The 13662-nt window shown below is 41.4% G+C and overlaps 1 protein-coding gene across 1 annotated transcript in view; it reads right to left on the bottom strand.

Moving 5' to 3' along the window:
• Window positions 1–4238: 4238 nt before the first annotated feature.
• LOC147881799 (uncharacterized) overlaps window positions 4239–13662 on the bottom strand; it is a 58940-nt gene continuing 49516 nt past the window's right edge. Inside the window, exons 5-7 of the mRNA XM_087401455.1 lie at window positions 8356–8418; window positions 5485–5580; window positions 4239–5350 (exon numbers count right to left, since the gene is read on the bottom strand). Coding sequence (XP_087257581.1) covers window positions 5261–5350; window positions 5485–5580; window positions 8356–8418 — 249 coding nt within the window. The 3' untranslated portion in view covers window positions 4239–5260. The remainder of the gene's footprint in view (window positions 5351–5484; window positions 5581–8355; window positions 8419–13662) is intronic.

Raw genomic sequence — 13662 nt, 5'->3', positions numbered from 1 at the left:
CTTAAAGATATCTTGTGGCCATTCTTGGAAAGAACAAGGGTGGCTTGTAATCTACAAGGCTATGTGGAATGAAATCGCACAGGGAAAGGACTGATTAATAAGGACCACTACTTGTGTGGCTACCTAAAGGAAGCTATTGAAGATCCATGGGATCTAGATTTACCTCCCACTCTAGAAAAGAAACCATTCGTGGATGAAGTGATGCAACAACAACAACAAAAGGAAAAAATATCTCCATATATATTTGAGGAGCTTGATGCAGAGGAAATAGCAATGCTCAATGCATATGAAGATAAAATTCAAGATGCAAAGCTCTCGGGGGGACAATTAATGGCCTTGGCTTTCCATCTTGGCTTAAAGAACGGCTCATTCACTATGCATGAAGCAAAAACTCATATGAAGAAACTACTATTGAGGCTAAAATTTGAGAGGCATATGAATGGTTAGAACCTTGCAAGGCATGTTTTGGATACAGTGCACATTTTCGGCAACTCAAAGGCAAATGTTCTTTTTGTACTCTACCCTCATCCTGGTCAATCTTTGTAAGGGAAACAACCATTGAAGATTTTGGGCACTTACAATTTGTTGAAAATGTCAAATGATGTACGTGTCAAAGTAATCCAAATTTCAAAGGTGTTTTGTAAACACCACCTTTCTCATGAGAAGACACTCATCTCATTTTTTAGTAAGTGAACCATGCATGCATTTTGGTTTTATTGTTGTGAATAGTATGTACATGTTATGATTTGAAAGGTAAAGAACATAATTGTACTGTCATAATAACATGCACTAATATACTCTACCTCAAGTACTTATATCAAGTTGGAATTAGTATCATACTAATATGTGCCACATTAAGAATATTAACTATATGAGAATCAATTTGATGACTCCTTCTTAAAACAATGTGTTCATTCAAAATCCTAAAAAGCACCACATGCTACAGAGAATTACATATTTGATGTACAAAATGGGCACTCTCATGCACAACATAGTACCTTCAAAGGATTGGATACTTCAATTGAGCATGAATTTCAAACAAGCAATAAATTAAAATGATGTGGGAATTTTGGAAATGTAGATGGTTATTTTTTCCAAAATCTCATTCTAAAGCATAATTTTTCAACATTCAAATCAAAATGAGACTTTCACAAGTCTCAAAATTACTAAACATGTCTTACACTCTCTCAATTACACAATGATATTCTTATGGAGACAAAACTGTTTCCAAATAATTTTTATTCGTTCTAAACAACAAGAAGGTAAATGAGTTTTCATTGAGTGTCGTCTACCTATTTTCTAATTCACAAAATTGATTTAAATAAATGTTTACAGGTTCTACAAAGAAGAGAGAGTGCAAAGACGTCCCAAATGGGATTATGGAGATACATCAGATCTCTTAATTTTAGGTATCATATTGATTCAAATAAAGTTTACAAGATTTACAAAGTAAATTACAGATTTTATCATGTAACTTCAGAGTGATGTATGTATGTATGATGTATGTATGTATGTATGTATGTATGTATGCATGCATGCATGCATGTATGTATGCATGTATGGGTGTATGTACGTACGTATGTATGTGTATAAAAGTATGAAATGGTTGTTTAGAAATGGACATCTTAGAAAACTCATTTACAAAAACATACACACAGCTTGTGTGTGACAAAAAAATCATCATTCTAAGCTTTGTGTTCATCATTATTTGGCTACTCATTGCATAGGCCTAACTGTCATCCAAAGACATCTCACACTCAATCATCTTTGAAATGAAGAGACGTTCCAATAAATAATTACTCATGCAGCCTCAACATTATTTGGTTGAGTGGCATTATAGGACATATCTTGGGCTGCATTATCTTGATGTCTTTTGAAATTTTTCATGTATCTTCGTCCTACGAAAAGGCCAATCTTACCACAATCATGGCATTTCTACTTTTGGTGTTGCCTTCTTGGAGATTCCCTATGCATTTTGCTTAGTAGTTTTCATTGGTGGTATCTCCTATTTGTGGCTTAGAGAAACTTGCACCCACATTTTTTTACCATTGCCAGGCTTGAATGTTTTGGTGATTACCCTTATACCCTCCATATTTTGTATCAACCACTCTTGGGCAATCCCTATGCATCTTGCTTAGTAGTTTCCATTGGTAGTATCTCATGTTTGTGCATTAGAGAAACTTGCACTCACATTTTGGTATTGCCTTCTTGGACAATCCCTATGCAGCAGTTTCCATCGGCACTATCTCCTAGTTGTGCATTAGAGAAACTTGCACTAACATTTTTTTGACGAATTGCCTTTGAAACATAGGCTTGAATGTTTTGGTCATTACCCCTATACCCTTCATATTTTGTAGTAATCACTCTTAGCATCTCATGTTTTGTATGCATCTCCAAGTGAGACACCATGTTGAACCTACACATAAACAATTTTGTATGACAATGCCAAATGAATTCAAAATGATGGGCATAAGGTTTCAATCCTATAACTTCTTATCAATTGTTGGCAAACACTCAATAAATGTCTTGAAGTTTAATGAGATGAGTGGTTTTGTCGATTTTCCTATTATAGTTGTCATTTGAGTGGCAACATTATGTCGGCATTGTTCAACTTAAAGTTACCCTATGATATTTCCCATCCATGGCTCAATCATCTTAATTCAATAAGATCAATGAGTGGAACTCTTATATGTCATGAGGTTATGGCATGGCTTGTCCATTATCTAGTACCAAAAGTGAACCAACCATGTGCAAGATGCATCTACTCCTGTGCATGCTATTTGGGCCGCTCCTAGGCTACCTTAAGGCCTTGGTCCTGTACATCTACATGGAGCTATGTGCCTCCTCTTTGGAGCAAGTTCGGTGATGGAACTTTGAGTGCTTGATATGCTCTCTATTCCACCTCCATGAGTTCAAATATGCATGTGCTTATGATTAGGAGGATCTAATACCACTTGTGGATTCTTCGAGAGCCAAGAGAACACATAAAAGCTTGATATTCCATGCTGATGTAGCTTTTACAATTAAAAAACTAATATTGGACCAACCTATATTACATTGCTAGAGACACTAGCTAAACTATTTTATGGTTTAACATCTAAATGCAACAAATAGATTAGGACTCAAATAGTGGTTACACAAGCAAAATGTTCATTCATTATTACAACCCATATGGATTATCCAATCCATTGTGGGAACTAGCTCACAAATATCACCATTCAAGCACGTCGACTTCATATCCATAGAGTCCCATGCAACGTGTGTGTGTGTGTGTGTGTGTACCTAGAGCCCACTTAGCTATGACCTTATGTTTCACTAGCACATCCACAAGATCTTGATTGGGATTGGGAATGATAAACTCTTATTATCATCCTCCCGTCTTAGCTACCCTCTCAACCTCCACGATAAATTTCAAAGGTAGCGGTAGGTAATTCTTTAGGAAATTATTTCTCAAGAGAGGTTTGCCAAATTTGGACATCAATCCCTCCTCCATGCACCTAGCAGTATCTATTTGCCTTTATTTGATTCTCATTAACTCGCGACCAAACCCTCCACTGGCATATGATAGGGTCCATGCTCCCGCCACTTATAAGTGGGCTTTGTACCCATGAACAGAACTAAGGACCAAATAACTTAACATCCCCATGCATCTAGGATATTACAAAAGCACAACCGCTACTATTGGCATCACATTATTTTCATAGATGGAATCAATTACCCACAAGAGTTTCCTTGTTCTTACCTATAAGGAGAGGTGTGTGTCCCTAATAAAAGAAGGGGGAAAAAACAACAAGAACAGTAACTAAGAAAAAGGAGGCCACATATGGCATAAGGGTGGATGCCTTTTGGGGGCACCAAAAGCATCCACACTCTCTCTACTTTTCTTGTATTAATTTTCCCTTTGTAGGCTTGGGTACTTTTGGGTGCAACAAAACTTCATCACGGTAGGTTTTTAGATCATTCACAAAATCTTCACACTGAGTGAGCACCATTTCCTCAATCAGTCCAACATGACAATTTGTTATTATCACATTTGTAGCAAGTATGGAGATTGGGAGATGTGTATGTGCAGTGCTAATACAACAAGGGAAATACAAAGGAAATGTTTAGTGGAGTTCACATGATATGACTAGTAAAACACGTTAATTTGTCGTAATTTGGGTGAGCTTTGAAAATTCCACCTATTGCATGGTATAGAAAAGGTGCAATAAAAGCAATTACCTCACGCTAAATATCTAAATTTTCTCGCTCCAAAAAATATTGCCCAGGGAATAAACAGACTCCTATGTAGCCGTAGAAACCTGAAGAATAATTCCAATTGCAAATTTTTGGCCAGATAGTCCCCATTCTTCTCATGTCTTCATCGTAGGCCAACTTTTTGGATTTACACCGGCCAAGAACCTTGGCATTTAATCTTACAATCCACATGGTGCAATGGGTTGCTTGCACTACAACCCCCAACATGAAATCCCTAATATTTAAATACTGACATGACATTTCCTACATTGCCCATAAGACTCTGAGAGACAAGTCTAGGATCAATAGGCCCTAGACTCCTCAGAAATCAAACCTCTGTTTTGCAAGGCACAGCTCCTTATTGTACAACTAGCTAATTCTCTTTTCATTCTCATTTACAAAGCTCTGGAAGATCCAATGATCATCTACTGTTCTCTTGATGCTCCTTCCTTGTTGAGGTTTTAACAGAGTCCATCATAGAACTCTCTGTCTATATATTTTTTAGCCTCAGATCTGTTAATGCCCAGGTCTTTTGTGGGCCATATTGGCTAATAGACCAACCAGACCTTTACAAATGATCATCCTGTCCTGCATAACAACGGGATGCTCGCAAGTGAACAGCACAAAAATATACACAAAATTGGGTGTGAGCGAATCTTGCTCATAAGGCAAGACAAGCCAACATTCTGACACGACAATTGTATCAATGAAGTGAGCCAGAAGGAGAGAAAGGTCACATTGGCTTCATGCATCTGTTCAGTAAGCCAACAATGTTGCGTGCCATGTATATGTCTCTATCCTTGGCCTTTGACAAAGCTAGGCAAAGAACTACACATTATGCAACGTGACCTCGCATGTTCAGGGCCACCAAATGAGCTACCCTTGGTCAGGGATTCGAATACACTTGTCCATTCCATTTTCAATGGAAACCTTTGATAAATCCTTCAGTACTTATGCTTGCCTATGGAACCATCTTCCACTTTATCCTGAAAAAACAGCTGGGACAAACGATAAATGTATTGGTCTAGCTTTTGAAGCTCCTATAGAATGGGCTTGATGGAGGTGACCTCTCCCTTTTCCCCTTTTTTGTGATCACGGCTTCCAAAAATGATACCTGCACACAAAGAACCAATTACATATAAATTTCAAAGCATAAGCATATTCAATAAATTGCATCCAGCTTAAGCCTTAATGCCAACAACATCAATACCAATCAGACAAAGCTGCATAGAGTTGAAAAATATGCACCTTCCTTTCAAGCTCCAAAACTCTCATATCACTCTCTCTTTTCTGCTCCAAAGCCTGCATAATTGTTGCTTCCATCCACCTGTTCTCTCTTTCCACCTGACAATCAGAAACTGATTGATTGATCAAACGTTCAATCAGAAGATATAAAGATGCTGATAATTCGAATTGCAAGCCAAAGACGGAACTACAGGACCCATCAATTGCACCTAAATATTCGCAGACCTCTTCAAATATGAACCCCGAAAGGCCTACTGCAAGCACATGAGAGGTTAGCAATCCAACACAGATATGGAAAAACAACATCGAATGGCCACATGTTCTCTCTATACTGAGAAGCTTTCGCTCCCAAAACTATATACGGAAGTAAAACTGACACTAGCCTCACATTAAGTTTGCGGAAATTCATGCCACAGATAAAATAATTCCTCAGGGACCTGCTCCTCAGGCGAACAGTAGACCAACAAATAATGAGACTCTTTCAGCTGAGTTCTTTTCCATCTAATCCTACGTGTGTATCTTGGGATTGACAGACAAATGATGAATTGCAGTGACAGCAGCAGAACTAGGGCAGAATAGGCAAAAGGATGGGCATCTGGAAAGGAAGTTCAAGAGAAATGAGAGTGGAGTGAAGATGGAAATCCAGTCATTCTAGCAGCACATAAGCTAATGTTAAAAAATCACTTGAAGGTATCTACGAGTTTAATACGAGAGTTTAAAAAAACACAACATAAAACATCAGACTGGATGCATAGATTCCAGGACATGGCTTGGTAGAAGAGAGCAAAGGGGTTTCTATCAAGCCATCAAAAAAGATGTAAATGCACTTAATCATACAGATAAACGAGGCTCATTGAGATACGGGAGTTGGAGTCATGGATTGGTAGACGAGAGCAAAGGCGTTTCTCCCAAGCCATCGATGTAAATGCAATATTTGTCTTTAGAGGGTGAGTTTGAGCAGCTTCCTAGATTCATCTAGATATATCCATATCTCAATAAGCCTCGTTTATCTGTATGATTTAAGTGCATTTATAACCTCGTGGTAGTCACCCACAATGTTTAAAACTATAAAATCCATCATGCATACCAGGGACTAGCTACTATGGCATCTCCATTGATGACATCAGTACCCAACAGTGGGTGTAGACCCTAGTAATGAGATATGCTCACACATATACACATCTCCACACCCCCACAGACATTGAAATTTGAGATATGGAAGATGGAGATCCACTTATGATAAGCAGCACCTAAACAAACATAACCATATCAAATTTCCTGTCGATGGACAAAATGGCACAGCTATATATATTTTTTTAAATCCAACAAGAACAAGGAGAAGATTATGCATCCTTTTTTTACATCGCCTGCAAGCATTCTAAAATCAGCTCTCTATTGGCTGCAAACCTGCTCTTTGAACCTCAAAGGGCTGCATGAAGTGGCTGAGTTGTTAGAACACAAAGAACACTCCAAAGCATCCACCTTCTTCTGGAGGGCTGAAGTTCAGGGCTGCTTTCAAGAAACCCCAACTTTGGAGCTGTCTGCCTACGCAAAAAACACCCTCCAAGGTGCTCTGCTTGTTAATTTTGCTTTGACCCTGCTGAAAGAAGTTAAAGGGGAGAGATCCACAAGATGAAACAACAAAGGAGAGTGCCTTACAGAAGACACCATGCCTTGGAGTGCTTCCATTGGTCAAGGAGCTCCACCGTATGCTACATGAGATCACCCTTTTGGGACCTATCTCACATTTAAAAAGATCTGACAGCAATGTAAACAAAACATTCGTCTGAAACCTGGAGTTTGGTTGATTCTGAGGCTTAATATTTTCATTCACATTTCCACACTCAGATTACACAAGCGGGAAGAATTTAAAGTAGCATTTTCTTTAATAGTACTATACTTCATGTTGCTAGCTGCAATTGAAGCCTCCTATCTGATCCCTTCAGATTGCAAGGAAAAAGAGACCCTGATCCTCACTAGTTTCCCCAAATGGGTGAATAAGATTGTGGCAAGCAGCTCCACAAGCTCCTAATCTGCTGGTCCAAGATGCGTTAGGTAAGAAGAAGATTTGATATAAATGAGGTCCTTATTTTATAGCAATCATGGCCCTACATGTAAATTCCTTAGGTTTCTACTAGAACTGCATATGGATGGGGCATTTCCTGACTCCCATGTTAAGTTTCGTTGCTGTCTCATGTCTGGCCAATGATGAAGATGAGAAAGATGCCCTGAACTGGATAAATTCCAAAACTCCACCTGCATACAGTTCTTGTCACAGAGCTGGAATCATACAATGTCCAGCTAATTCTAGGCTAACAATAACCCAACAAAAGTAGCCATGCCGCTATGTCCGCACAAGCATGAGTTTGACTTTAGAAAGGACACATCTATACAAACCCAAATTGATGAGCCTTCACCTAAGGTCACCACAAGGTACAAGAGGAGAAAAGGGATTCAACCCGTGCTACACGAGGAGGAAAATGCACAAAGGAAGACCAGAAAGCCATCCATGAAGCCAAACAAACCCAATAAGATGGATTTCAATGGTTTCAGATCAAAGAAGGATCCCATTAACACTGCGAAGACCGGGAAATCCATGCATGAATGCTCAAAATGTGTCAAGTTGTACAACAAAGTCAGTTAGTTTTGCCTTTTCTTTCAATTGCCCCCCCAAAGAAAAGGTCTTATGACTGAGCATAAACTAATTCCTATTCCAAAATTTTAAATTATCTCATTCGCTCTTCTTATGTGGTACACTCTCCTCATTTCTCCATTTAAAGTGTGGTTTCTTCCCTACAATTATCTTTCCATCTCTTTCTCTCTTCCTTGTGATGTGCTCACGTTTTACTCCTCCCTTATAGAAAGTGATTTCACCTGTCTCAATGTAGAGAGTCGTTGCCGCTCCAACTCCAATTGTTGCTTCAAGGATGCTTGTTCCTACACAGAAAAATAGGCCAGTGAGCAAAACAAGAACAATGTCTGCTCAGGTAAACATTCAAGTTCATCATCATTGGAAAGTTAAAAGAGATTTTAAAGTATACATACTGAAGTTTTGCATATAAAGCCACCCAAAACATAGATAAGCATAGTCATCCTATCAAAACTTTCTAAAACCCAAATTTTAAAGCCTTCATAAGTTCATACATGATTGTTTTTTAAAGATTGGCCATATTTGTAGTCCGTAAAAGATAAGTAGCTTGTGATCGTCAAGGCCAGTAGACTACCCATCCCAAGCTTTGGGGGATCAGGGTTTCGAAATTTCAGTGGGATACTAATCATTTTATATATGAGTATCTAATCATTTAAAATCTCACATTTCTCTTCATTGATAAAGAGATTAAACGAATCGCAATCGATACCCATATTGACAGAAGCTCGACGATAAAAATACCCTCTTTGGAAAATGAAGATCTCGAGCCCCCTTGTGGTACGGATAGCTGTGAGACTACAATGGGAGTGGAGCTCACCCGTTAGGATATCAAGAATATTGTTGGGGAAGTGATGACACCAGGAGATTCTGATGCAGTTAGAGATTGGGTACTGCATAATGCAGAGGCCCTAGCCATAATCATGCTGCAGACTCATCCCTCTCTCATATTCAGCTAGTAGACGCAGCGCTTCAAGAATGGACAGTTATAAAGGACATGTACGACATCAACAACGCAATTAGAATCCTTGACCTCAAGACGAAACTCTACAACATGCATATGGAGGAGGGACACTCAGTACAGAATCAATAAGATGAAAGTAGTGAGGGGTCATCCCTCAGCAGCTCGTCAGCAAATAGATTTGGCTCGGATACCAGGCATGCTCCCCAGGAGCTATAAAGGTCTTGCGGCAACCATGATTGCAGGGCAGCAGTTGGCAACAGCTACTTTCAAGGAGCTAGTGCCCCTACTTCCACGCAAAAAAGCTCGAGAGAGGAAGTTTGACGAATCCAGAGACACAGCATTTGTTTCACAAGACAAGAGTAAGGGCACAGGAAAGGACAATGTTTGCTCAGGATGTTCTGGGAGCAAAGATGACACCACAATGTTTGCTCAGGATGTACTGGGAACAAAAATAAGGGAAGCGTCTTTGTGAAGGATCAGAGACCAAGGTCCATAGAGACATTGAAGATGGCAGTACAGGGTTACACATGGATGCTGAGGGTGCCTCTGGGAGGTATCTACCTTGTTTTCAGTCAAACGGGTGGATCCAATGGTATGTATATTCTTTGTGCATACATTTAGACTTTAGTAGCACACTTTGGGTAAAGTGTTTGCCTTGTGTTTCTCAGGTGCTGAGAAAGTGGAGGGTGAAAGCCTTCCTGATAAGAAGAGGGGAATGTCGTGTTGCAGAGGACATCGATGACTACAGCATGACTTTTATCAAAGGCAGTGATGATTGCTTTGAGGAGTATGACTTGTTAACAAGGACAGGAGTTTCTGAGGCTTCTTCAAAGCTCAATTGCAGGATACTGGAAGTAGAGAACAAGGTGAACCTGTTGAAGCCTTTATGGTGTAGACAGGGACATCGGCAGATCTCAAGATTATATTTGCTGGAGGGTTACTCACCTAGAGCTTATGGTCTAGGTTTTGTAGAAAGAAACTTGCTTGGGACCTATGTCGATCAGCCACAAGGATTTCGTTGTTGTGCCCCATGTCCTTGTATGGGGGCTCACAGGTGGGGAGGTCATCATAGTCCCAACACCCCTTCTCACCGACCCACTGTGGTCCAACACCCATACGTTGATGCAGATGCTCCATTGGCTCCCACTGAGAAGCTCTTAGGAACAAGTCAGAGACGTCCTCGATCATTGGTCTCAGGTGAGCAGAAGTACAGCAAGTCGAGAGAGTGCATCAGGTTGGTGCAGTACTGGAGCAGTGGGTCGGCCCACACGGAGACAGGCCAGCTAGTGCCTACCCTGTGGCAGGCACATCAGCAGATATGCCACCTACAGACCTGGTTGGGCCAGTCTTCAGACTGGTCGGCCACGTGCAAAAAGGTCGGCTAGCTCTAGGGCTCCATCCCCTATCTAAAGGGCTCAACCCTTGGGCACTTACTCATTCAGTGTGCTTCACATTAGGCTATCTCGGAGAGCAGCAGGGATGCCAACAGTCTCTGAGAGTGTGCCTCATATTGCGCATCAGTGTGAAGCAGCAGAGGAGGCCATGAACAGGCAGTCCAGCCTCCAGATTACCCATAGGGTGAACAGCAGTAACTGCAGGGTTAGGTCTCTGGTGCCTCAAGCTTCGGGCTGCAGTACAAGAAGCAAGGAGGTCCAAAGAACCATGGATCAAGGTGCCTTGTGCCACATCCATTGACTGCAGCCGGAAGCAGACAGGAGGTCAAGGAACAGAACACAACAGTGCCTCACCTTCGGGCTGTCCATCCGGAGCAGAAAAGAGGTCTGTTTGAAGGGCATCTACTCAGCCCAGGGAGGTAGGATAACAGTTTCGTAGTACCAAGGGATCCACATCTAGAGCATCTTAGCTGCTAGATGGTGGCACATTGTCCACACCTTTGTACAACGTTTTGTCCATCTTTGTAGAAAGATACATCTATATTCTCTTGTGTACACCATAGGGAAACGAGTGAGATTTGAGTTTGCATTGCGTGATTTCTGGGCAAGCGTTAACATGATCTTCCAGTGTTGGCTACAGCAAGCAACTTCCATCTCTGTTTTCTAACATGAAGTCCCCCATGAGCAGGACCTCAGCCAACTGCCTGCGTCTCTGGATGTCCTCATAAAGTGCTAGTTAAGCTCAGATATCGTCCTCTTCCTGAAGCTGTCCTGGAATAATCAGATGTTTGTGGAGGAAAATAGCATGTTGCAGTTTACACGTCTGAAATCTGGGGTCCCCTGTGACTGTGATCTATGTGTAGGTGTGATCAGAAGAGGATTGTAACTCCTCAAGCCTGTGCACTTCTTCTTCCATGCTGGTTTGTGGCCCGAATACAAACAGCCATGTGCACCCTTATACTATGGGTAATCCTCTCTCTGGGAAGTAGTGTGTCTCAGTGAATACTATGGAAAGTCAAGTTGCCTGGCAAGGACAACATAGTCCCATTCCTGTTTCAGAAAGCGAGAACGCATTGGTAGCCTCGAAAAGAGGGGGGAGGCCTCCTGTCCTAGATAATGACCTTCTGCTTACATCACCTTTTTTATGCTGTCCTAGAAAGTGACAAAGCATTGGTAGCCCCGAAAAGTGGGGGGGAGGCCTCCTGTCCTAGATAATGACCTTCCCGCTTACATCACCTTTTTTATGCTCTCCTTGCGTCTTGGTTAATGAAGACCTGAATGCTTCTCAAGCGTGCTCTCTTTGCCAAGATTTCCTGTCTTGCAGCTGCATGCTTGGATACAATCAAGGGATTCCCCCTTGTATCATCCTTTCCAACCCTCCATACACCCCTATCTGATTTTTCTCCACCTTGAAATTAGCATGCATGAACTCCCGCACTGTTTCCAAGGGGCTGATTGCATCCTCTCCCTTCCCTACAATTCTTGAGGTTCAGGGCTCTGTGTTTCCTCCTAGTATCTTCCTCAAGCATTTCCTGGATAACCCTCATGGTGGTACCACGATTGAGTTGCTTTGGATTGTTCCACTATCTTAGCTTCAGTTTTTCCTCCATATTCTTGGATTCATCCAAGACTTGCACATGGTTGGTTCTAAGCTCATACAGGCTTATTTTGTGCAGCATTCTGATCTTTCAACATTTCTCTAGTGCCTTAGCATCCAACACTAGCAGGTTGTGTTTCTTTAGTCCTGCATCTCGCGTTGAAGGGTTCTTATAGTTGAAGATTGGTCCTCTTCCATATTTTAAAGACTCTCATTCTCCTTTGTCATTGCATCACATGTATCCTCTTGGGTATCCATTCTTTCTATGCAAACTTCTAGGCATTCTTTCAGCTTGGTGTTGAAGTCTCACACCTCCATAGTCTAGACCAACAATGCAGACACACTAAGATGGGGAGAAAAGCTTGGCTTTAGATGGATAAATGAAGGTACGATCGCCACATAACTTGGATGCCAAGTAGGAGTGGACATCATGCCCACTCAACAGTTTGCTCTAGGTTTTGGAGAGTGTCAGAAGGAATCTACTCTATTGGAGCTCCACCTCTTTAAATTTAGGCTCCAAAGGTCTTTGTGGTGAACCAGGTTTGTTAGCCTCTGCTCGTATCTCACCTCCTGGTAGTACTTTTTGCACTCTTCAATCCGTCACCTTGGCGATTGGTGTGGAACTTTCTCTGGAATGGAATAGGTCTATCACAATACTTCACACATGCCTCATTTTGCCCTTGTTACAGTGGAGGGCCTATTGGAGAAGTAATTCTACACCAACGAATACCTCATTGATCTCTCACACTATTAGTGCAGACACAAGTTAAACTTGGGCTAGAAGATAGTGAAGCAAAACTCGGCATGGGGAAACCTGCTCAGAGAAGAGCCACAAACATACAGTAAGGTACTGGGAAAAACAACAGCCGGGAGTGATTGAAACGCTGAGAACTATGGTGAGCTATGACGCTCTCATTCCTCTTCTTGTGTTGCCTAGAATCAGGCTTCAGTGGGATAAAGAGTGTGCCAATAACGCCTATTTATAGGGGTGGAGGGGCTGGCTACACCCTTAGGGGACCGGGCCCCTATTTATGTGGGGTGGAGTGGCAGGGGACAGGGCCGATTAAACATCAGCCAACCAGGTTCTGAAACCGATCCTGTAGCAGGCTGACCAGGTTACCAAAAGAAGAATACTCCCACTGACCTTGCAGATGCTCAGAAGGAGGGAAGAGGAAAGAAACAGCAGCACAGGGGAGGGCAAAGCTAGAAGCGTGAAGCACAAAGGACTATTTTCAGATATGGCATACACCAGGCTATCCACCATGAGTGTTTTCTTGGGGGGGAGACCCAGGCTATCCACCATCCCAACCTTGAGAAATGATAGCCAAAATGGGCGACCTTCCCTAAATTTGAGGCAGAAAATTAGCCATAACTTCATTAAATGCTTCTTTTCATACGTATAGAGTTATTAATGGCGCAACAAACACAACATTCATGTAAATCATACCTTGCCATTTAATTTGATATACAACATTACCTCATTTGGATTTGGCAATCAAAAGATACGGTCTGCCAAAGTTTGGCTATGTATCGGCAATCAATACAGATTTTTCCTCTCTTTTTGCATGCCATGGTCATG

The sequence above is a fragment of the Dipteris shenzhenensis genome, chromosome 30 (genome assembly GCF_047967505.1).
Source record: "Dipteris shenzhenensis isolate YYH24624 ecotype China chromosome 30, Dip_SZ_1.0, whole genome shotgun sequence".
NCBI classification, from domain to species: Eukaryota; Viridiplantae; Streptophyta; class Polypodiopsida; order Gleicheniales; family Dipteridaceae; genus Dipteris; species Dipteris shenzhenensis.
The sequence above is the reverse complement of the archived record's forward strand: the minus strand, read 5'-3'. Positions and strand labels throughout refer to the sequence as shown.